Source organism: Quercus lobata, chromosome 5, assembly GCF_001633185.2.
Source record: "Quercus lobata isolate SW786 chromosome 5, ValleyOak3.0 Primary Assembly, whole genome shotgun sequence".
NCBI lineage: Eukaryota > Viridiplantae > Streptophyta > Magnoliopsida > Fagales > Fagaceae > Quercus > Quercus lobata.
Window position 1 is genome coordinate 63,811,353 of NC_044908.1, and position 24,595 is coordinate 63,835,947.

At 37.4% G+C, this 24,595-nt stretch overlaps 2 protein-coding genes across 4 annotated transcripts; one reads left to right on the plus strand and one right to left on the minus strand.

Moving 5' to 3' along the window:
- Window positions 1-1,617: 1,617 nt before the first annotated feature.
- LOC115992561 lies at window positions 1,618-15,843 on the plus strand. Of its 3 annotated transcripts, XM_031116772.1 has the most exons (10): window positions 4,660-4,953; window positions 5,787-5,842; window positions 5,958-6,072; window positions 6,964-8,279; window positions 8,985-10,492; window positions 10,834-10,964; window positions 11,094-11,941; window positions 14,203-14,315; window positions 14,980-15,077; window positions 15,152-15,242. In XM_031116772.1, the coding sequence occupies exons 2-10, from the start codon at window positions 5,789-5,791 to the stop codon at window positions 15,154-15,156; spliced, it is 4,188 nt and encodes a 1,395-aa protein (XP_030972632.1). In that variant the 5' UTR covers window positions 4,660-4,953; window positions 5,787-5,788; the 3' UTR covers window positions 15,157-15,242. The 3 variants fall into 3 exon arrangements, with proteins under 3 accessions (XP_030972631.1, XP_030972632.1, XP_030972630.1); XM_031116771.1 differs by lacking the exon at window positions 4,660-4,953 and adding an exon at window positions 1,618-1,794 and having other exon boundaries at window positions 14,980-15,843; XM_031116770.1 differs by having other exon boundaries at window positions 4,661-4,953; window positions 14,980-15,843.
- Window positions 15,844-22,774: 6,931 nt separating this feature from the next.
- Window positions 22,775-24,361, minus strand: LOC115990935 (berberine bridge enzyme-like 26). The gene has a single exon (XM_031114701.1). It carries the CDS (start codon window positions 24,359-24,361, stop codon window positions 22,775-22,777), a length of 1,587 nt encoding a protein of 528 aa, XP_030970561.1.
- Window positions 24,362-24,595: the final 234 nt, after the last annotated feature.

Consider the following 24,595-nt stretch of genomic DNA (forward strand, 5'->3'; position numbering starts at 1 on the left):
ACGCTACAAACAGCACAGGTCTCTCAATGGGCACGGACCGAAACTTCTTTTCATTTCGTTCTACACTGCAGCACTAGTACCATCAACTGCGAATCCCTATAATCTGTCTTGCTACTTCATCTACGGGTAATTTGTTTCTTTGGCTTACATTTTACATTTTTTGTGCGTGTGTTGAACAGGGGCGGCCCTAGACATTTTGAGGCCTAAGGCGAAAACTAAAAAAAGTATGTGTATGTGCATGTGTGTTTATGAGTGTGTATGTATATGTGTATGTTTATGTGTGTGTATGTGTATATTTATATTTATGTATATGTGCATGTGTGTTTATGTTTATATTTATGTTTATGTATGTGTATGCATGTGTATGTGTGTATGTGTATGTGTATGTGTATGTTTATGTGTATGTGCATGTGTGTTTATGAGTGTGTATGTATATGTGTATGTTTATGTGTGTGTATGTGTATATTTATATTTATGTATATGTGCATGTGTGTTTATGTTTATGTTTATGTTTATGTATGTGTATGCATGTGTATGTGTGTATGTGTATGTGTATGTGTATGTTTATGTGTATGTGCATGTGTGTTTATGTTTATGTTTATGTATGTGTGTATGTTTATGTATGAACACAAACACAAACAAATATACACAAAAACAAACAAATATAAACACATACACATAAACACGCATAAACAAAAACAAACAAACATAAACACACATACACATAAACACACACACATAAACATAAACATACATAGACATAAACACATATATAGACTGAGAAAAATTAAACCCTCATATAGACTGGAAAAAATTGCAATCTAACACCAATCCTCAAACAATTTCGTTAGTTACTTTGCTGTGCTAAATCGAGCTTTTATGTATGTTTATGTTTATATTTAAGTTTATGTGTGTGTATGTTTACGTTTACGTGAGTTTATACGTGTTTATGTGGATGTGTGTTTATGTTTATATTTATGTATATGTATATTTATGTATATGTATATTTATGTGTATGTGTATGTATGTTTATGTGTATTTGTATGTGTATGTGTATATTTATGTATGTGTGTGTATGTGTATGTGTATGTATGTTTATGTGTGTATGTATGTTTATGTGTATTTGTATGTGTATGTGTATATTTATGTATGTGTGTGTATGTGTATGTGTATGTGTATGTGTATGTGTATGTATGTGTGTGTATGTGTACTTATGTATGTATATGTGTATGTGTGTTTATGTATTTGTATAATAAGATAGGGTGGACCAGAGATTTTTCAACCCGAAAAATGTTGGGTTGGAATTGAATTGAAAAGATACCCCAAATAGATGAGCTAGGATATATGGATCATAAGATCCAAATTTCAGCCATTTGGGCCTTATTTACACTTGGGCCAGAACTAATTTATTGGACACCAACCCAATTTCCCAAAAATGCCTCCAATTCCAAATGGTAAAAAAATAACCACAAACCCAAACCCCCAAATTCCCAATCTGTCTGCGATTCCCCCAACAATATATTCAAAACCCCTGAAATCAATCTGAGAGGGTGAGTTCCCAAAACCCTGTGGCCTATGGCCCTGTACCTGTAGCTTCCTTACGCCGTCGCAGTCTTGCGCCATTGCCGCCGGTATGTGTTTTTTGATTCATAGGGTCACATAAGTTTTACGCTACAAACAGCACAGGTCTCTCAATGGGCACGGACCGAAACTTCTTTTCATTTCGTTCTACACTGCAGCACTAGTACCATCAACTGCGAATCCCTATAATCTGTCTTGCTACTTCATCTACGGGTAATTTGTTTCTTTGGCTTACATTTTACATTTTTTGTGCGTGTGTTGAACAGGGGCGGCCCTAGACATTTTGAGGCCTAAGGCGAAAACTAAAAAAAGTATGTGTATGTGCATGTGTGTTTATGAGTGTGTATGTATATGTGTATGTTTATGTGTGTGTATGTGTATATTTATATTTATGTATATGTGCATGTGTGTTTATGTTTATGTTTATGTTTATGTATGTGTATGCATGTATATGTGTGTATGTGTATGTGTATGTGTATGTTTATGTGTATGTGCATGTGTGTTTATGAGTGTGTATGTATATGTGTATGTTTATGTGTGTGTATGTGTATATTTATATTTATGTATATGTGCATGTGTGTTTATGTTTATGTTTATGTTTATGTATGTGTATGCATGTGTATGTGTGTATGTGTATGTGTATGTGTATGTGTATGTTTATGTGTATGTGCATGTGTGTTTATGTTTATGTTCATTTATGTTTATGCAAGTTTATGTATGTGTGTATGTTTATGTATGAACACAAACACAAACAAATATACACAAAAACAAACAAATATAAACACATACACATAAACACGCATAAACAAAAACAAACAAACATAAACACACATACACATAAACACATACACATAAACATAAACATACATAGACATAAACACATATACAGACTGAGAAAAATTAAACCCTCATATAGACTGGAAAAAATTGCAATCTAAAACCAATCCTCAAACAATTTCGTTAGTTACTTTGCTGTGCTAAATCGAGCCTTTATGTATGTTTATGTTTATATTTAAGTTTATGTGTGTGTATGTTTACGTTTACGTGAGTTTATACGTGTTTATGTGGATGTGTGTTTATGTTTATATTTATGTATATGTATATTTATGTATATGTATATTTATGTGTATGTGTATGTATGTTTATGTGTATTTGTATGTGTATGTGTATATTTATGTATGTGTGTATGTGTATGTGTATGTATGTTTATGTGTGTATGTATGTTTATGTGTATTTGTATGTGTATGTGTATATTTATGTATGTGTGTGTATGTGTATGTGTATGTTTATGTATGTGTGTGTATGTGTACTTATGTATGTATATGTGTATGTGTGTTTATGTATTTGTATGTGTATGTGTTTATGCGTGCTTATATTTATGTATGTTTATGTGTATGTGTACGTGTTTATGCGTGCTTGTGTATGTGTATGTGTAGGTCTTTTTGTGTTTTTCAGATTCAGGTACAATACCCTGATGCAATTGTAATTAATGGCTGAGATTAAAAGTTGAAAAAATAATTTTCAATCTCAACCATTAAATAAAATATATTAAAGGAGAGTTAAAAAGTTTTTTAAAAAAAGAGTAAAAAATGTAAAAAAAATACCTACAACAATGCACTTGATCTCAGTCCGTCTTTTTTCTCTCACCATTTTTTTTTTTTTTACGCAGTGCTTTGTTTTTCTTCCTTTTATTTCTCTTTATACGTTGCCTAGACTAACAGGAGAGGAGCGAGCGAAAACCACGTCAAGAAAGGAAATCGAAGATTGTGCTACCGAGCCAAAGACTATGAAAATCTCTTCCTCTTAACTCAGACGATCATCTTAGATGAAATTGTGGCTCACGAGACTTTACCAGATTATGGTGTGTGATTTTTGGTTATTTATTTATTTATTTGAGATTATGAAGCAAATAGTTTTTATATTTTGTTTATCCTTTCTATTTTCTGAAAACACTTTTCTAAGAAATACCCTTTTTTTTGCTTTACTTTGAGTCTATCATTCGTGCTTGTGGTATGTGTTTTATTAATTTGGATCTAAAATTAGTCCAACAAGATGATTCTTCTTCTAAAATATAATAACAAAACCAATATATGTTTTTTTAACGGTGGGTTCACTTTCAGTGTTTTCATTTTGTGATTTTGGTTATTTTTTGGGTTTTATGCTTTGATTTTGGTGGGTGTGATTTGATTTGTGATTTGGTGGGCTTCTGGTTTTTGTTGTGATTGATTTTGGCTGGGTTTCGGCAATGGTGCGTGGTTGGAGGTGATGAGCTTGAAAAGCTCCGGCTATGGAGGTTTAGAAGGAGAGCTTGGTGGTCAGCCATGGAGCACGGTGTAACATGGGTTAAGGTAAAGAGAGGATGAGAGGGAAACAGGGGCGACCCTAAACATTTTGGGGCCTAAAATGAGAACTAAAAATGAGGCATTTTTTATAATTATATATTAATTAAATTAATGTTTATTTAATATTTTTATATTATATTTTTCATCATTATTTTCATTTTCTTCTAAATTATTTTGAAGTTCATTATCAAGATTTGTTGTATTACAAAATTGAATATCATTTTCTTCTAAATTATTTTGGTGAATTTCTTACTCATTTGTGATATTTTCATCTAAATTTTGTGTTATATTTTATTTATTACCAATAACAAATTTATCCATTGATCATTTTTTAGACTCAATTAATTTTTCTTCTTTTTTTCTTTTTTGAAGTTTTTCATATCCAAATGCATATTTTCTAGTAGACATTTCTAATTAAACAATATATTTATAAATACTAAAATAAAAAAAATAACTTTCAAGTATAGAGCAAATAAGAAATAAAACCTGATTTATATAAAAAATATTGTTGTAGTTTCACTGAACAATAACAAGTTTTTAGCAATCTCAAAATGCATAAATTTTAAAAAAAAAAAAAATTAAGCACAAACATAACAAAAATTTAAGCAAAACCATAACACTGACACAAGACTTATTAATAAGACCCACAAAAAAAAAACAAAACAAAACAAACCCTATCTATAACCAAAAAAATAAAAACTTGAAGGCCCAAACTTAACGCCCAGTCCAGGGAGGGTCCAGGCAGCCACCGATAAGTGATAAACAAAGTTACAAAACCAGCCAGGGAGGGCCCAAATAAACAAAGTTATCTTAAGTTCTTAACAAATAAAATGGAGTGCCCTGTGCCCAAATATTTATAATTTTATACCTGATTCCTGAACCTCAGAACCTGATACGGTGAGGTGGGCAGTTGAGACTTGAGAGAGGCGGAGAGCAGAGAATCAGAGAGAGGCTGAGGCGCTCCAGCTGGAGACTGAACAGTGGAGACTGGAGACTAGAGAGAGGCGGAGAGCACAGACTAGAGAGAAAGGTAAAATTTTTAGGGTTATGAGTGGATTTATTTGTTTTGATTTGTGATTGTTTTGTGGTTAATCTCTTAGACCGGATTTGTAGTTTATCTGTTTTTTTTTTTGGTCAATGATTTTGTTTAGAACCAATGTTTAATAGGATTTACCAAAATTTTTGTTTTTTTGGTTAAAAGGATGTGCCAGATTATTTTTGTAATTCATTTGAAACTAAATCCTCTACTACCCGGTTGGTTCTTTTCTAAAATTTTGGGGCCCCCTTCCACTTGGGGGCCTTAGGCAATTGCCTAACTCGCCTAAGGGAAGGGCCGGCCCTGGTGTTGAAACTAAAGTCACACCCACCACCTGTTTGATGAAAATTCACACAGAAGAAATAAAATGAGATTTTTTTTGTTGTTGTTGCACTGATTGCTGATTTTCTGTTTGTTTTGTTGTGTGTTATGGAGTATGTGTTTGTACACAGCCACATTTAGACCATTTTCATGTATGTGTTTAAGTGATAAGCTTTGGGGGTCTATTTCTGCTCTTCAGATTTTTAGGGCCTGTTTGGTAGCAGTGTTTAACTATTGTTGTTCAGATTTCAGTATTGTGAAAACACGTGTTTGTGTGTTATATCAATACTTGTCAGAAGGGTTGTTGTTGTTTAACCATTGAAAACTGTTGTTTAAACAACAGTGCCAAACAGCCCCTTAGGGTTTAGGGTTTTATTTTTCCTAAATATTTTGTAATGACTTTTGTTCTTAGAAAGAGAAAAAAAGACATAATTTTGTAATTGTTTTTTTGGGTTTCAGATTTTTCTGTTTACTAAAACTTGTTTCCAATACTTGTGAACTTGTAGAGATGGCGTTAGATTTGGCAGGACAGCTTCAGTCAGGGAATGCCTGCTGTAAAATGGTATGGACTTTCTTTGACTACATGGGTTTGTGTTTCTATTTTGAATTTCAAAGTGTTTTTATTTTCTAAAATTATTTTTTTATTATGGGTACTTAATGGTGGTGTTGTGTGGCAGTGGAAGGAGAAATATGCGAGCCTAGAATATAAGCGGAATGCGCTACGGCAAGCTGTGAACATCCTTCAACCTCAGATTGATAGATTTCAAGCTGAGAATGCCAATCTTAGGAAAGGTTAGTGGATGCAATCTTGATTCATACTCTATGTAGGGCTTAATATGAGTTAAATTTGTAAACATTAAGGAAATTTGAAGTTTAGATTGGGGTCTATTGGGTAGCTTCTAGTTTTAACATAACTACTTCATTTAGCCATTCAAATGTTATTCTTCTTTCTTATTGCCTTTTATTTATTTATTTTGAGAGTTTTATAGCTAAGGGATGTATAAATATGGTGTACAATATTAAGTTTTATATTATCTCCCTCAGTCATGTTAAAGACAATGCTGCACCTTTAATTTTGTGTAATTGGAGGTGTGAAACCTCTGCTCACATCACTAGGCATATAGATTTTGACCTTGTGTGCGATTATAATCTAAAGGATAGAATGGAAAGCATAGAAACATAGCTTTTTGGAGGGCTGTGCCACATTGCATTGTGTGTTGTCTTTGGAAAGAATGGAATTCCAGAGGTTTTTAGGGATGTGAACGGAATATACTTGAAATTAAAGCCTTCTTCCTTTGTACTTTGTTTGATTGGAGTGCTGCTTTTCTTTATCCGCCTTGTTGTTCTCTTTTAAATTTGTTTGATCATTGTATTTTGACTTGATTGTACTTCTCTCTTAGTACACTGCCAGTGTACTAGGGTTATTCTCTTTCTAGTACAATTTTTCGTTACTTATCCAAAAAAAAAAAAAAAAAAAGAATCTAAAGGATAGAAATGAAGGCAAATGGAAGACAATGACAGGCCAAAGAGGTAGGAATGAATGAACTTTAATGAAAAGTACCCATGCTTTAGTGATACATTCTGCATTCTGTCTCTGTATGTGTGTGTGTGTGTTTCTTAGAATGTATTTTGATTTGTATGTATCACTCTTCTCCCCCTTTTGTTAACTTTGTACTTTTGTAGCATATGAGGAGGAGCAGGCACGAGCAGACAATGAGAAAGAGGGGAGACTTAAAGAATCTATGGCTAGAGTATCTTTGGAGAATGAAATCTCCACCTTGAAGTCTGAGATCTCTTCATTACAGCAGAAAACAAGCACAAATGCTCTAGATAGAAATGAGGAAGTAAAGATTCTTCAAGTTCGTGTTTCTGAAGGGGAAAAAGAAATTAATCGGCTTAAGGAGCTTCTTGGGAAAGAGAAAAGAAGGGCGGATGCTGAAAGGAAGAATGCTGAAGGGGAGAAAAAGAAAGCTGCTGAGGAATTGAAATCTATAAAAGCTGAAAAGAGTAAGGCTGATGAACAAAGGAGCTTTGCCAAAATTGAAGGAGCAAAGGCTGAGCAATATAGGCTTCAGCTGGAGATGTTGAAGAAAGAAGCTGATGAAGCAAAATCAAAGTTAGCTTCTGAGACATTAAAGTTTGAACAAGCAAACAAAAAACTTGAAGCAGAGAAACAGAAGGCTATCAAAGAGAGAAAGCGTGTGGAGTCAGAGATGGCTAAAGTGGAGGAGCAAAGGAAGCTTGCGGAAGCTAATGGGAAGAAGGCCTTACAAGAAAAATGTCGTGCTGAAAACTTGTCCCGCCAGCTGGAAGAGAATAGGCAAAGTGTAGAAGAGTTACAGAAGGAGATACTTGAATTTGTCTCCTCTGGAAATTTGGCTCCTTCTGGTGGACAAGTTGATAATAAGTCGAATCCTGAATATGAAAAAATGAAGGATAGACTTCAGTCCAAGATATCAAATGTAAAAGTAGAGGAACCAAAATTGGTTCTGGAGCTCTTTAAAGAGTCAAAGAAAAGGTTTGAGATTGAAAAACAGAAGGCAATTGACGAGAAAAAATGTGCAGATTTAGATATAGTGAAAGTAGAAGAGCAAGCAAAGCTTGTAGAAGTAAACTGGAAGAAGGCCATGGAAGAAAAATGTCGTGCTGATCAGTTGACTCAGCAGTTACAAGAAGACAAAAGAACAATTGAAGAATTGCAGAAGAAGATACATGAACTTCTGTCCTCTAGAAAGTTAGTTGAGGGATCTGTTGTACCACCTCACAGAGTTATCAATTCTGAGTATTCAAATGTGAAGCATCTGAAAAAACAACTCAGGTTTGAGAAATTGCAAGCAAAGCATGCCAAACAGGTGGCTAAGTTTGAAAAAAGTCGTAACCATATCATGCAACAAGAATTTGGTCGCTTGAAGATGGAGTTTGATAAATTTGCAAATCACCTGTATATATCGAATAATTCATTCTCACCCAGCACTGAAGGTACAGATGACCTGGAAAAGGTTGGTTCCTTTTCTCATTATCTAGAACTCTTTCGTTTTCATCTGAATTGTGTAGTAAATGTTGCTTGTCATGGAACTTATCATTGAAGCATAGAATACAGGTTTTGGCATCTCAAACTTTCGTCTGCTAGTGGTTGATTTTTTCTCTGATGCAGGGTTGATGACAGTTGAACCCAAGTATTCATCTGATGGCTTTTTTATATTAATAACCTGGTGGGTAGAGCATAAGTTTTTTGTTTTTTATAGTTAAATATTTCATTGATCAAATTAAAAATGGTAGAGCACAAGTTTGCTTTTAAAACTACTTTTAATGCATGAACAACTTTAGAATTGGTTACAGAGAAAAGCAGCATGCTTTACACTTTGTGTAGAAGTTTGTTTGCTACAGTTAAATCAGTCTGTTGAAGTAGCCTGCTTCTTGCATTTTCTTTTTAACAAGAAAATAAACAAAACAACTAGCCTTCCTCTCACGACCTATTTGTTGAGTATTTCCTCTCAGTCATGAAGTAAGCATCTTATTTTTACATTGATTCTGCTAAAGAAGTTAATAGTTGCAATTCTGTAAAGAGTTGCTTTGTAACTCACAGTTATCAAATTGCGTGAGCTGTTTGCTGCATGGTTTGAGAACTTGTTTTCAACTGTCCTCAACACTTGGATAAGTATCTGCTCGCGGTCTACTTACTGAATGGTTTAATGACTTTGCAGGCTTGGCACATTGCTTGTATGCAAAGGTTAAACATGAAGAAGCAGCTCTGTTGTTTGGCACAATCTCAGGCACACTTTCAAAGTGAGAATGAACTTCTGAAGCCTAGCTGCATTGATATGGATTCCTCTGATCCTGTCAGGAAAACCATTCAGTGTTCTGCACCATTGCTGCCTTTATCTGGAGGAAATTTTGCTGAATCCATTTCAGGTATTAATTCTAAATTGGAGTCTCTGCTTGGATGCTCTAACCGAAAATTGTTACAGACTTCTGCAATAAATTCCAGTACGGCATCTTTTTCTGATGGACAGTTGATGGGCTCACAGGGAAGGGGTGCTTTTTCTGTTACAACATCTGCAAAATTGGTTGAAGAGAACTTGAATGCGCAACCAACAATATCCAACTTGTCTGGTGAAGTTACTAAAATAAGGTGCAATGAAAAATCTGCTGAGGTGGCTGAAAATAATGTCATAATTCCTGATAGAGATGATGTTGGAAGAGTTTGTGAGCATATTAGGAAGAGAAAGAGAGTACCTGATTCAGTTGAATCCATTGAATATTTGTATTCCAAGGGTAAGAAGTTGCATATGCAGATTGAAGAGAAGCTATCTGTTTTGCATGGTATGTTAGGCAGACAAGTAGGAAACCCCTTGGGAGAAGATAGATGTTCGACTCCTAATCTGCAATGCATTCCATATACTATGCTTGATGGGTTCCACAAGGGGAGGAAGTCTCATGATGAGGTACTTGAGAAGCAATTTTGTGAAAGTGATGAGAGAAAGAAGACTGAAAAAGTTGTAACTGAAGTCCTTGAGGACGCAATAGATCTTGAAACTACGGTAAATTTTGAGGATGTAGCTGATGGTGACTATATGAAACTGCTGGTCTTGGATAATGCTGCTGATGAGGAATGTTACAAGATGGCAATGGAAGTGCCCCTGTCACCAACTCTTCCTAATATTGACTTCCATGGTGCTGAAAATTTTGATGTGGATAATTCTGAAGCTTTAGTAGTGGAATGGGCCTATGAAGGATTGTCAACTGACAAAGAAAACCTGTTACCTGCACACAGCTTTGACGTCATTGATGTTGAGATTAATTCCAATAAGCTAAAACATAATGTTCTAGAATATTCCCGTACTCTGTTACTGCATAAAAGTGTAGGCCCTCTTGATTACTCCTGTGAGAATGGTTCCTGTAGTGTTATACAGGCAGGAAAAGTTGGTCTTGACCAGACCGAAGACTCTGGAGAGGTGTTGGCCATGTCAAATTTAACTATATCAAGAGATGAGGAACTGAAGTTTCCAGTTGCAAGCGAACTTGGACCGTCACATGCCAATATTCCTAAATACTGTGTTTTGTTTCCCAACATGAGGGACTGTAACACTGTTTCTAGGATTTTTAGTGCTGCCAAAAATTGTGTAGCTCGGTGTTGTTTGCTTTCTCAAACAGAGTGGATGGTGCCAAAGATTCTGCTTGCTATTAAGATGGAAGAAAATCTTTTACTTGCGTAAGTGATTCATTGCCATTTGAGATGATATAGGTGTTCTTGATTTTAATGCTTTCATGAGAGTTCTTTAGCTTCAGTTAATTATTAACACTGTTTTTCACCAATGAGCTCTAGCTCAAATGGCATCTCCTCCTCTCGTAAGACCAAATGGGAGGGTGAGATTGTGGGTTTGGGACCCACTAGGTGCTTGTGTAATTACTGATAAAATACTCTTTGTAAATAAAGATAGATTTTAAGATGTAACCTAAAAAAAAAGATACATGGAGGCTTTGAGATCAATAAGATGATGAATATTGCCATATTTGATTTAATTTAATTTTCTTTTCATTGACTTCTTTTAGGGAAAAGGTCTGTGTGTTCTTTACACTGTTGCTCCTTAATTTGTCAACGGCTGCTCCAAGGAAATTTGGGAGCTTTTTGAATAGGGATTCCATCCTCTGCATGGATTCTTTCGCTGGGCATATACTTAAAGGTCTGTTCATTTCTTGCATGTTTTTTATAATAGCTTATTGTGTTTCAGTAGTTCTTACAATTTAGTGATTTGGTTGTTCTAAGATTCTTTTAATTGAACTTTTTTATAAAATTTTTTCTCTTTTGCCAGTGATGTCTGATGTGGAGACAAGAAGCATATTTGCAGATTTTGGTTTTGTGGATGAACTGCTTAGTCTCATTGAGGATTTCCTCATATATGGAAGAGTTATTGTGTATGATAACGTATCTTCTGAGACTTCTGTTGAATGTGATTCAAGAATTGACATCCTCCTGGATGGTGTAAACATTATATTGTTGGATGTAGTTGCTTCAGCTGACCTGTTGGTGGCTGGGAGCATTATACTGGCATCAATATGTGCATCAATTGACCACATTGCTTTTATTTGTGAGACATCATACAACATCTTTCGGAGGCGTGCCTGTGATTTGTCATTGGTGCTGACTATCCTTCATGTGTTTGCTTATCTGGGTGGACAGAAGTTTTTCAGCCTGGGCGATTACAAGTTGATGATGATGGTCTTGAAATCTATAGTAATGTTACTTGAGGGAGTACATTTATCAGTTGATGCTGCTGCTTGTCCTTTGTCTGTCAGCAAGGTTCAACTTCAGTTCCATCCATGTGTCAAATGCCCATTTTCGGAGGGTGCCATTTCTATAGATACTTCAGCATTGTTGCTCTTAGAATTGCTCCAGAATATTGCCGTGCTTGGAACCACAAATCATGATGTGATTAAATCATTTAATGCATTGAATTCCCGAGTTTTGTGTGACAACTTTAACTCTGAACAATATCCAAGCCATGAAGAGGTTCATTGTGTTGCTGATTTGAATTGTGATGCCTCCTGTAGTTTGAAGAAGTGTGAGATGCCCACTTCTCAATCAGACTCTGTTGATAATATGACTCTCTGTCACCTTAGTGATGTTTTATCGTTGGTGGAGCTGGTTGCATGCAACATGGTATGTGATTCACTTTCTTGAGTTCATTGTTCTACTGTCTTACCAATTTTTAGTTTTGTGTGCTTTTGTTGCATAGCTTGCCATCCTGAAATGCGGGTTGACTTGGAATTTCTTCTGTGAGGTTGTTATGTTTGATTAGATTGTAGAATTTCATATATATATTTATTTAGATATTATACTTTAGATAAAAAAAAAAATTCTGTTTTTATTTTTAAGAAAAAATGATTTCATGTCTTTATGTTTTGCCATATAAGGAGGTGATGTCCTAGTAGACTTGGCTCCTTGCTACGTGATTTGGTTTTAAATGAGCTTGAAATTCATGTGGAAGGCAGAATGTGAACTTTGCTGGTGTTAGGTAATTAGACTTGGAAGTCATCAGGGTTATTTATAATGCTTTCTTTATACAACAAAATAGGTAAAGAATGCACTTGAAAAGTATAAACAGTGGCTATAGTTTATGAAAAAGTAGGTGGTTAGTTGAGTTTGGCTACTCATGGTGGAGAATGATGGGGTACATTGTATGGATCTCATGCTACATTTTTTAGCCTTTTTATTCTTTATTTATTTATTTATTTAATTTTTTAAATTTTTAAAATTTTAATTTTTGAATCTGTCATGTGTAATCTTGGCTGCTGACGTAGTCTCTTTAGTTTGATGTATTGGATTTCCCATGTTGTCAAGTTATATGGGAATCCGGAATCCTAATTTTTATGAATGTCTTAATGTGTATCTTGGCTGCTGGCCTAGGTAACTTAGTCTTTTTAGTTTGACACATTGGCTTTCCCATGTTTTCAACTAATAAATATCAATTCTTCTAGGACTGTACACTTTGCCTCACACACATGCCAAATTTCATTTCAATTGGATGTTGTTTACTATCTAATTTTAAACTCATGTTTTGTGTATAATTTAAAAAAAAAGACTTGAAATTTAAATATTTTATAGGTGAGAAATTTATGATTGCCTTCATATTTTGCAAGTATGAAGGGTATAAAGAAACAATGTAATCCAAACTGTGGATTTGTTAATAAACACAACCAAAGAAAGTTATTAAGTGGTATTTATCACACACAAAAAAAGTTATTAAGTGGCGTAAAATTGACAAAAATTACGCTAGGTGTAACTTGAACCTAACTCTACATTGTTGTCAATTTATGTTGAATTTGTTTCTCTTTTTTACTTTTATGGGGCTTGTATGCACATTTGCATGTCACATCTGTGATCTGGTTTTATCAGAATGAAGTCCCCCACCCCAACCCTGTATTTCAATTAAGTTGAAAAAACTCAGACTATAGTATTGTTTTTGAAGTAATAATGTTTTGAAGGGAGTTTTATAAACCTTAAGGAAATTGTTAGTAATGCAAGTAATGTATCTATATAATCAAGTCATGATTCAGAAGAAGCTTATTCTATGTTTGGAATCAATAATATGTTAACTCTAGCTACATGGAAACATGTAAATGTTATAACAGCTTTTAACTCTTTCATATTTATTTATTTTTGGTTTCTGTTTCTTGCAATGACAGAAATGGTTAGGGTTGCTTGATGCTGGTCCTTGTCATTCTAACTTGTTACTTAGTATAACCTTACAAATTAACAAACTGGTTAAAAAAATGTTGTGTTTAAATTTAACAAGTCGAATACCTGGGGCACTACAAAGGATGCTATTACTGTTGGGCTATCACTTGAATCCTAAAGAGTCATATAAGTTTAGGATTCAATTTTATCTTATACTATTTTCGTCTAATCTTTTAGAATTTGGTTGAAAATTTTTGTTGTTAAATACAAGTTTTGATATGGTCAATGTGGAAAAAAACTCAACAAATATAAAAATTCTAAAAATGAAGTAGCATTATGGGTATTTCCCAAGAACGTCCTCTTGTATAGGCTCGCATCATCAATTGTATAAGAATGTAAGTAGGCCTTTCAATGTTGTTGAAAGTTCTTGAGAGCCCTACCAGTACCAGAAACATAATAGTTTTTGAGATACTGTGGTTTTTTCTTGGGCAGAGCTGTTCTTTTGACTGCAACCTGAATGATGCATAGGTCATTCTGTCAATTGCAGGCTACCAGATCTTGGCTACATGTTTCAAATATTTTTTCTTAAGATTAATTTCAAGATTAATACAGATGTTTTTGGATTTTTGAAATTTGTTTTGTTCTTGTAAATGCCTTTTCTGTTGCTGGAGAACTTTAATTTGTTCAAATGGTTCTGGGAGGCAAAAGCCTGACATTCTGCCTGTATGACTCTTTTATTGCAGAGCTGGGACTGGACAAGCATCAAAATGGTCCCTCAGCTGTTGAAAATTTTGGAATCGTGTGTGTTGGAGAACTTTGCTGCTGCTGTTGTTGTTCTCCTTGGTCAACTTGGGAGGTAAGTTAATGTCTAAATTGCTTTTCTGGTGGGTGGCATTCGAATCCTAGAAATTACGCTACTATATGAAACAAAGTTCAAACATTAAGCTATATTGAAGTTTTATGTTACATTTATTTATTTCAATTTTTCAAACTTGTTATTCTGCTTTTAGCTCTGAGTTTCCTCTCTTTTTTAGTATATTTTTCATTATTTATTTATTTATTTATTTTTACTTATTAAAAAAAATGGAACAAAGTCAACCTTCTAATTTTGGGGGTTTAGTTTCATGAAATTTTTTTAAATTAGGAATTTAGTAAACTATATTGATGGTAAAAAATTACTTATTAAAAAGGAGTAAATTTAGTTTGTGACATAGGAAGAACCAAAAAATTGCAAGGCTTCACCCATCCTAGTCTTAAATATTTGGAAGGATGTGCTAAGACAGTATTGGGGGGACCGAGCTTTGTTAAATGGATATTCTTTAAATGTTCTTTTATTGTAAATTGTCATGTTCATGTACAAGTGCAATTGCATGCACACATAAAAATCTTCATTTACCAACCAAGACATTTGACTTCATATTGGGCTGTCATAAACTTCAAATTGTCATGTTCATGTACAAGACATTTGAAATTCATTGATCAATTTGCTTTGATCTAACGAGTTCTTTTTTAATTTTCAGGCTTGGAGTTGATGCTGGGGGATATGAAGATAAAGGAGTTGAAAACTTGAGATGTAATTTGTCTGCTTTTCTGAGTCGGGATGCTACCATGAAAGCAGGTATTCCTGTTCAAATTGCCACTGTTACTGCTTTGCTTGGGCTTCTTCCCCTTGATTTTGAAACTCTTGTTCAGCATAATGTGAAGCTTCAGGAAACTGCAACTCAGTCTGTTCTAGTTGATTATATCTGGAATTGGTTTTCTTTGCTGAGCAAGGAGCAACAGGAATTGTCAGTTAGCCTTTTACAAACAGTTGGTGCAAAAAAGAAAGAACTGTAATACTCTTCAGAGTTGCAAAACTGTGTATATTACTACTGCAAGGGTACTGTGACCTGAGTTTGATGCAAGTTCTTTTATTCAATTAGGATTGAAGTAAGAAATTTTGATTGAATTACTATCAAGAACTGGTAGATCTCCAGAAGATGATGATTCCGGGATAGTTATGGGAAGGCATTTTTGTTTACTAGTTCACTCCTTCCTAGAGAAAATGTTCTGTTCTGTTTTTATTTTTTATTTTTTTAGTACTGTGCAGTTGCATCATGTCTCTGCTCTTAGGAGCCCATGCTTGACTTCACTGTGTGCAACAAGTCTAGCTTAATGAGAGCATGTGTACAAGTTCATGGCAAGTTCAAAACATGTAATTCAAGCATGTGTGGGAATTGAGTACTAGTTAGTAGTTGAATGAGCTGGATGAGTTAGTTAGATGAGCCTGCAGTTAGCAAATCTTGGCCGTTCCCTTGTAAGAGCTTGATGAGCTCAGGTATAAATACTGAAAAGAATTGTACTTGTAATTGCCATTCATGAAATGGGAATATGATTTTCCTTAAGACTCTTTTTTATTTTTTATTTTTTATTTTTTTGGGTCTTGGAGGCCTTAGCTGCCAAAAATTCCTCCAAAAATTAGCCATATAATTCTTTCATGGTTCCTCTGATTAATTAATTGAAATACCAGAATTTTAGTCTGAGATCTTTAATTTCAAGCTCCTTTTTATTTTTATCTTTTTTAATGTGGCTGCGATCTTGATGATTTAAGGGTTTCAATTTCATGACACTGTGTTATAATGCTCAATGAGTTGCAATGAAGGTTCCATTTTTCTGGGCAAATTTGTGGTTCGCTTGTATTGTTTAGGTGGGATTTCCTGTTAACTGTTATGTTTGTGGTTAAGCGGCATTCATTACCAAGTTGCACTTTGTCATTAGTTAATTGTTATTGTTGCCTTTTCTTATTCCTTATTTATTTATTCTTTTCTTGCTGAAGAGGATGATTGTAATCAAAACGACCAAATTTGTTCAAGTTATTTAGGGCTTGTTTGGTTATGCTGTTTAAACAACAGTTTTCCTTGTTTAAACAGTACAATATATATTTCCACAACACTTAAACAACGTTACTAGAATAATATTACCAAACAGGCCCTTATAAATTTTGTTAGGTTCTATTAGCTATTTATTTTGCATCAATTATAGACATGGAAGTCTTTCATTAACGAAGTCCTAGACAATAACAATTTTTTTTCCCATTTATATAAAATAATATTATAATTATGTAATTTAAATATATTTATTAAATTATATATATATATATATATATATGATGGTGTCACAAATAATCCAAGTCCATAACTCGTCCATATGTCTCGTTCAACGAAAGAAGCTACAATAGGCGGAGAAAAGTTCAAGCGTACTGGCAAACCTCGTCCATGAATGGACGGACAGTACCTCATGAAATCCACTCATTTATGGACAAACTTCCTAGATGGTCTCGTCCATCTTCCACCGAAAGTGGACGAGCTCATCGTGGAAGTCTCGTCCATCCTTACTAAGGACGGACAAGTTCATCGGCCCATCCGACCTAGGTAACTTCCACAGCGGTTATGGAAGTTACCCAATTCTCCGGACTCCTCGACATTGGGAACGGTTACTAAACAAATAACCGTTCCACACACTATATAAGGCTTCTTCGATGCAGGGTAACGGGATTCTGAAGGAAAATATGAAAAGGGCGAATCCGATAGAAGATTTGGTTCACAGGACTGACTCTCCCTTCACGGCTTCCATCAACGGTCACCCCCTACCATCAAAGTTCAAGTTGCCTTCTCTGGATTCATATGATGGAACACGTGACCCGTTTGATCACATAGCCACTTTCAAGACCACCATGCATCTTTAAGGGGTGCCTGACGAGATAATGTGTAGAGCCTTCCCTACCACCCTTAAGGGTTCAGCGCGAGTTTGGTTTAGCAAAATACCTCCAAATTCGGTGAGTTCTTTTGAAGAGTTGAGTAAGTTATTTGTTAACAATTTCATTGGAGGACAAAGGCACAAGCGTTCCTCGTCCAGTTTGTTGACGATAGAGCAGGGAGAGAACGAGAGCCTTCGGTTGTTTATCACCCGTTTTAACAGAGAAGCTCTCAGTGTGGATGAAGCAGATGATAAGCTTCTACTGGCAGCCTTCCACAACGGGGTGAATTCGGATCTGTTTATACACAAGCTTTATGAAAAAGAGCCCCAGTCAATGGCCGAACTCGTCCATTCGGCTCAGAATTTTATGAATGCAGAAGATGCAATCATCGCTAAGAAGAGGAAGAGGTCCGAGAGAATGGACGCAAATCCCAGTCGTCAGCACGAGCAAGGCACTCGTCCAAAGAAGGGACGGACGGAGGAAAGGAGAGATCGAGAAAGTAAGAAGCCAGGCCTTCCAGTACGGAACCAGCAGTATACCCCTTTAAACGCCCCACTTGAGCAAGTCCTTATGCAAATCAAGGATGATCCTTCCCTGAAGTGGCCTGAGAAAATGAAGGGTGATCCCAACAAGCGCAACAGGAACAAGTATTGTCGCTTCCATAGGGATCATGGTCATGACACGGACGAGTGTTTTGACTTGAAGCAACAAATTGAAAATCTCATAAGGCAAGGGAAGTTGAGGGGTTTCCTTGGACGAGACCAGAGGGACGAGAAACAGAAGGGAAAGATGGAAGATTCATCGCGACCACCACTCGGGGAGATAAGAGTCATCATTGGGGGAAGTTCAACTGGCCAGTCGTCCAAGTCCAAGAAAGCATACTTGAAGGTAGTACAGAGCGTCCAGCTTTCTGGAAAATCACCGAGAGCAAGGTCTACAGACGAGCGGGCAATCACTTTCATGGACGAGGATGCTGACAGAATTCATCACCCTCATGACGATGCCCTCGTCATCTCCCTACTAATTGCAAACTACACAACCAGAAGAGTGCTTGTGGACAATGGAAGCTCAACAGACATTTTATACTATCCAGCCTTTCAGCAGATGAGATTAGGACGAGACCAGCTCCGTCCAGTGAACTCCCCCCTAGTAGGTTTTGGTGGGATGAAGGTGCAACCAATGGGTACTATTTCCTTATCCGTGGTAGTGGGGGCATATCCACGACAAATTACCAAGGACGTGAACTTCCTTGTGGTAGATTGTCCATCCTCCTACAATGCCATCATTGGGAGACCAACTTTGAATAGCTGGAAAGCTGTTACCTCCACTTACCATTTATCAGTCAAGTTTCCAACAGAACACGGGGTAGGACAGGTACAAGGTGACCAACTGGCAGCAAGAGAATGTTATTTGGCCATGCTGGCCATGGATGAACAAGTTCAAGCAATGAATATTGAAGAAAAGAAGGTTGTAGCAGAGCCTATTAAAGCATTGGAAGATATTTCCCTGGACGAAGATAACCCTGAGAGGTGTACCAGGGTTGGAGCAGATTTAGAAGAGAAGATTAAAAAGGACCTCGTCCAATTTTTGAAGAAAAACATCGATGTGTTTGCGTGGAGTCACGAGGATATGCCGGGTATAGACCCTAGTGTCATTACCCACCGTTTGAATGTATGTCCTTTCTCTAAGCCTGTGCGGCAAAAGAAGAGGGTGTTTGCCCCTGAGAGGGATAGTGCAATCAAGGACGAGGTCCAGAAGCTGATGGTAGCAAAGTTCATTCGGGAAGTGTACTACCCGGATTGGTTGACTATCTCCTGTAATACAATGGACACAGAATCAGAGGGGACCGGCCAAAAATCCTCCGATGATCAAGTTAGTTACTTTGAACTCTGTAACGAAGAAATGTTCTCTCAAAAGTGAAAAATGTCTCCATCCCCTTACCCTTCATCGAAGAAGCCTTATATAGTGTGTGGAACGGTTATTTGTTTAGTAACCGTTCCCAATGTCGAGGAGTCCGGAGAATTGGGGTAACTTCCATAACCGCTGTGGAAGTTACCTAGGTCGGATGGGCCGATGAACTCGTCCATCCTTAGTAAGGATGGACGAGACTTCCACGATTAGCTCGTCCACTTTTGGTGGAAGATGGACGAGACCATCTAGGAAGCTTGTCCATAAATGAGTGGATTTCATGAGGTACTGTCCGTCCATACATGGACGAGGTTCGCCAGTACGCTTGCACTTTTCTCCACCTATTGTAGCTTCTTTCGTTGGACGAGACTTATGGACGAGTTATGGACTTGGATTATTTGTGACACCATCAGTTGCCCCCTCGTCCATGTGGGTCGTCCAAGGGGTTGGACGTCCTTGGACATATATAATTGGTTAATAATTACTGAACCACGTGTCATTTTTTTATTGGCGACTGATTCCGTCGATTTATATTTCCGAGGTAGATGCCACGTGTCGCTCTCGTATTGGTTGGGTCGTTTCGATTACCCAGGTCAGCATCCTATAAATAGTGGAATGCCTCCCTTAACCCTTCTCATTCCAGAGATTTTCTTCCTTGACATCTGTCGTCTAGAGCCTCGTCTAAGAGTTCCTCTGCGTCTAGAGTCTTCTTCCGTCTAGAGCCAGGTACTCTTCTTCTCCTCGTCTTTAGGTTTTAAGTTTTTTGTTAGAGATGTCTGTTGCTTCCTCGTCTACTGATAGTCTTAATAAGGCTATAGACGAATTCTGTGAGGATACTAGTGATTGGTCTGACTCTAGCAGCGCTAGTGATGAGAGTGGAGGAAGCACGGACGAGAACTACTCTTCTGGGGCCCCTGGGCTCCCTATTGAGGTCGTCCAAGAACAGCTTAGGAGAGCTTCTGGCTCTCAAGCTGGTTCTCCGTCCAATCCTACGGACGAGGTAGAAACCGTCTTCAGTTGCGCTGTAGGCGTCCATTTTAAGACGGACGAACAGAGGTTAAATAGCCTTAAATCCTGGTATCAAATCCCAGACGAGTTTAACCCTAGGCTGCCCGTCTGTGGAGAGTGGTGTTGTGAGCCCCGTTTTGGAATAGGCGTCTATGAATCTTACTTCTTAGGTGGCCTTAGGTTTCCTTTAAATGCCTTCGCTAGAGAGTTATTAGTTAAGTTAGGTTTAGGTGTTTGTCAATTCAATCCTAACGCATGGAGATTAATTATCTCCATGCAAATTTTGTGGAGGGAAGTTTTTGGTGGGGACCGTCCTCTTACAGTGGACGAGTTCCTTTATTGTTATAAACCTTCTGCCATAAGTCAATCTGAAGGTTTTTATCAGTTTACTGCTAGGGGGAATGATTGTAGGTTGATCAAGTCCCTAGCTTCGTCTGATAGGAAATGGAAGACGGAGTTCATTTTTGTTTCAGGCTTCTGGGCAGGGAACCCTGTGGACGTTGGCAGGGATTCCTTTCCCCCTTACACTGGGGACTTAGGGAACCTTCGTCCAGAAGGTATGTCCCTTCCCCTTGTTTATTTTTATCCTCACTTCTATTTGGTATATTTACAATTTTCTAACCTTTGTTTGTTCGCTGTGTTGTAGCTGCCAAACGTCCGTCCTTGAGCAAATTTCACCGTGACCGCGTCCACAGGGCTCGTCTACATACAGACAGGAGCTTTCGTTCTCTTGTCACGCTTAGACGTCTAGCCAAGTGGGGTTTAGGTCCTGAGCCTTCAGACGAAGCTATCGAGACGAGCTATCGAGTCCATCTTCCATTTCCTATCAGACGAAGCTAGGGACTTGATCAACCTACAATCATTCCCCCTAGCAGTAAACTGATAAAAACCTTCAGATTGACTTATGGCAGAAGGTTTATAACAATAAAGGAATTCGTCCACTGTAAGAGGACGGTCCCCACCAAAAACTTCCCTTCACAAAATTTGCATGGAGATAATTAATCTCCATGCGTTAGGATTGAATTGACAAACACCTAAACCTAACTTAACTAATAACTCTCTAGCGAAGGCATTTAAAGGAAACCTAAGGCCACCTAAGAAGTAAGACTCATAGACGCCTATTCCAAAACGGGGCTCACAACACCACTCTCCACGGACGGGCAGCCTAGGGTTAAACTCGTCTGGGATTTGATACCAAGATTTAAGGCTATTTAACCTCTGTTCGTCCGTCTTAGAATGGACGCCTACAGCGCAACTGAAGACGGTTTCTACCTCGTCCGTAGGATTGGACGGAGAACCAGCTTGAGAGCCAGAAGCTCTCCTAAGCTGTTCTTGGACGACCTCAATAGGGAGCCCAGGGGCCCCAGAAGAGTAGTTCTCGTCCGTGCTTCCTCCACTCTCATCACTAGCGCTGCTAGAGTCAGACCTATCACTAGTATCCTCACAGAACTCGTCTATAGCCTTATTAAGACTATCAGTAGACGAGGAAGCAACAGACATCTCTAACAAAAAACTTAAAACCTAAAGACGAGGAGAAGAAGAGTACCTGGCTCTAGACGGAAGAAGACTCTAGACGCAGAGAAACTCTTAGACGAGGCTCTAGACGACAGATGTCAAGGAAGAAAATCTCTGGAATGAGAAGGGTTAAGGGAGGCATTCCACTATTTATAGGATGCTGACTTGGGTAATCGAAACGACCCAACCAATACGAAAGCGACACGTGGCATCTGCCTCGGAAATATAAATCGACGGAATCAGTCGCCAATAAAAAAATGACACGTGGTTCAGTAATTATTAACCAATTATATATGTCCAAGGACGTTCAACTCTTTGGACGACCCACATGGACGAGGGGGCAGCTGATGGTGTCACAAATAATCCAAGTCTATAACTCGTCCATATGTCTCGTCCAACGAAAGAAGCTACAATAGGCGGAGAAAAGTTCAAGCGTACTGGCAAACCTCGTCCATGAATGGACGGACAGTACCTCATGAAATCCACTCATTTATGGACAAGCTTCCTAGATGGTCTCGTCCATCTTCCACCGAAAGTGGACGAGCTCATCGTGGAAGTCTCGTCCATCCTTACTAAGGACGGACGAGTTCATCGGCCCATCCGACCTAGGTAACTTCCACAGCGGTTATGGAAGTTACCCAATTCTCCGGACTCCTCGACATTGGGAACGGTTACTAAACAAATAACCGTTCCACACACTATATAAGGCTTCTTCGATGAAGGGTAACGGGATTCTGACATTTTCACTTTTGAGAGAACATTGTCTTCGTTACAGAGAGTTCAAAGTAACTAACTTGATCATCGGAGGATTTTTGGCCGGTCCCCACCGGTCCCCTCTGATTCTGTGTCCTTTGTATTACAGGAGATAGCCCAAAGATCAACGTTCGAGTCCTGTCAACCCACTGATAAAGAAGGAATCATCAATATATATTTATATCAATATGTATATTAAATTAGGTATATATATCAATATGTATGGTTGTTGAATGCAAAAAATAAAATCCAGTTTCCATTTCTTACAGGCGAGTAGCAAGATCCACGAGTTTGCTCATATACAATCCACTTTTGTTTCATATCTCGTTGCAAACATTATTACCTTATATGAACTCAAAACTTCGATAAACTCTAGTCCTAAAATTCAGCTAGGATCAGGAGCGAGCCACGATGTTCTGCTCATTCTTGAAGTAGTTTTCTGGGTCGACCTTGCCTTTTACAACTGCCAATCGTTTGAAGTTATTTTTGAAGTACTTTTCACCCCAAACCTTGGCTTCTGCAAAGGTTCCAATGGTATTTATGCCTATATCCAAATCCCTGTAGTTGAGATATGCAGCTCTTGGGAATTTGGAAACAAAAGGAGTCATAAAGTAGTACAGCTTGTTAATCCAGCCCAAATGCTGGGCCTCTGCCACATTACCCTTTTCTTGCCATTTGCTATAGTACTGTATGCTGTACAAAATTCCTTTTCTATGAGGGAATGGAGTTTCAGATGGCGAAATCTTACGCATCCTTCCACCATAAGGTGTCCAAATCATGATGCCCGCTTCACCTACTTCCATCACATTCCATATAGCTTCTAAATCAATTTCAGAGATGGGTTTCATCACATAATCTGATTTAGCTTTGAAGAAGCCTTTGGTTACATTACGGTTCCCGTCCAGCAAAACCTCTATAGGCTCATCTGATTTACCGTCATTCATGTATAGAACAGATTCTATCCAACTCATTTCCCTGCAGTTTTCATACTCTAGACCGAGCTCCGGAAAACTTTCATCCATTAATGGCATTAGTTGATCAACGGTTCCAAGAAACAAGGAATTAAAATTGGCTCGGATTGTTCTTGTCCCATCATCATTTTTGCCAACAGTTAGGATTATTCTTATATATAGCTCTTCTGGAAGCGTATTTGCAATATTTTGCCATTTATAAATCAATTTGGTTGCACCCTCGTCTAGAGTCTTTACCACGTTGAAGGCAGTCACTCTAGTAGGAACAGGTACCAACTTGACCTTCCATTCAAGAATGACTCCAAAACTTGCACCTCCACCTCCTCTAATAGCCCAAAAAAGATCCTCATCCATAGTTGCTCTATTAACAATCTGGCCATCAGCCTTGACCAAAATGGCATCCACAACATTATCAGCAGCAAGACCATACTTTCTCATCAATGAACCTTGTCCACCACCACTAATATGGCCACCAACTCCTATTGTTGGGCACGTACCAGCCGGGAAACCAAGCGTCGAGGTTTCTTTGGCAATTTGATAATAGAGCTCACCAAGTGTAGCACCAGCTTGAACCCATGCGGTTGCTTTTCTTAAACTGACTTTAACTTTCCGAAGCTTGACAAGATCAATGAGCACAAATGGGGTTTTTGATTTGTAAGAGAGACCCTCATAGTCATGACCCCCACTCCGAATTCTAACTTGCAAGCTATGGTTTTTGCTGCAAATAATTGCAGCTTGGACATGAGCAGGGCGTTGAGGTACAATGATGTATTGAGGTTTTTGTGTCATGGAGGAATTGAACCTAAGGTTTTGAATAGTGTTTTGGAAGATAGAGTCATATGAAGGAATAAAAGGGGCATAAACCACTGAGCTTATAGAGGTGGAAGCTGGAGAATGGTTGGCAAAGCAATTGAAAAATGCAAGTCCATTTGAATTGAGTAGGCTTACAAGATTTGCTGATGACACTGAGAACAAGAGGAAAAACAGTGCAAATAAAACATGGAGTTCCATTTTTCCTTGCTGTCTCATTGCTTTTTTGATCGGGGGATCGATTGTTAATTTATAACATGATTTGTTTCAAACATCTTATAGGTTTTGTTAAATGACCCTTTAAAATAATTGACTACTGTTTTCATAGCTTATGTAACTGGAGTGCAAGCAATTGAAACTGAAAACTCCTATACATTAACATCATTAATTAATGATATTAATTAATTAAGAACATTACTAGGATTGGCTTGAAAC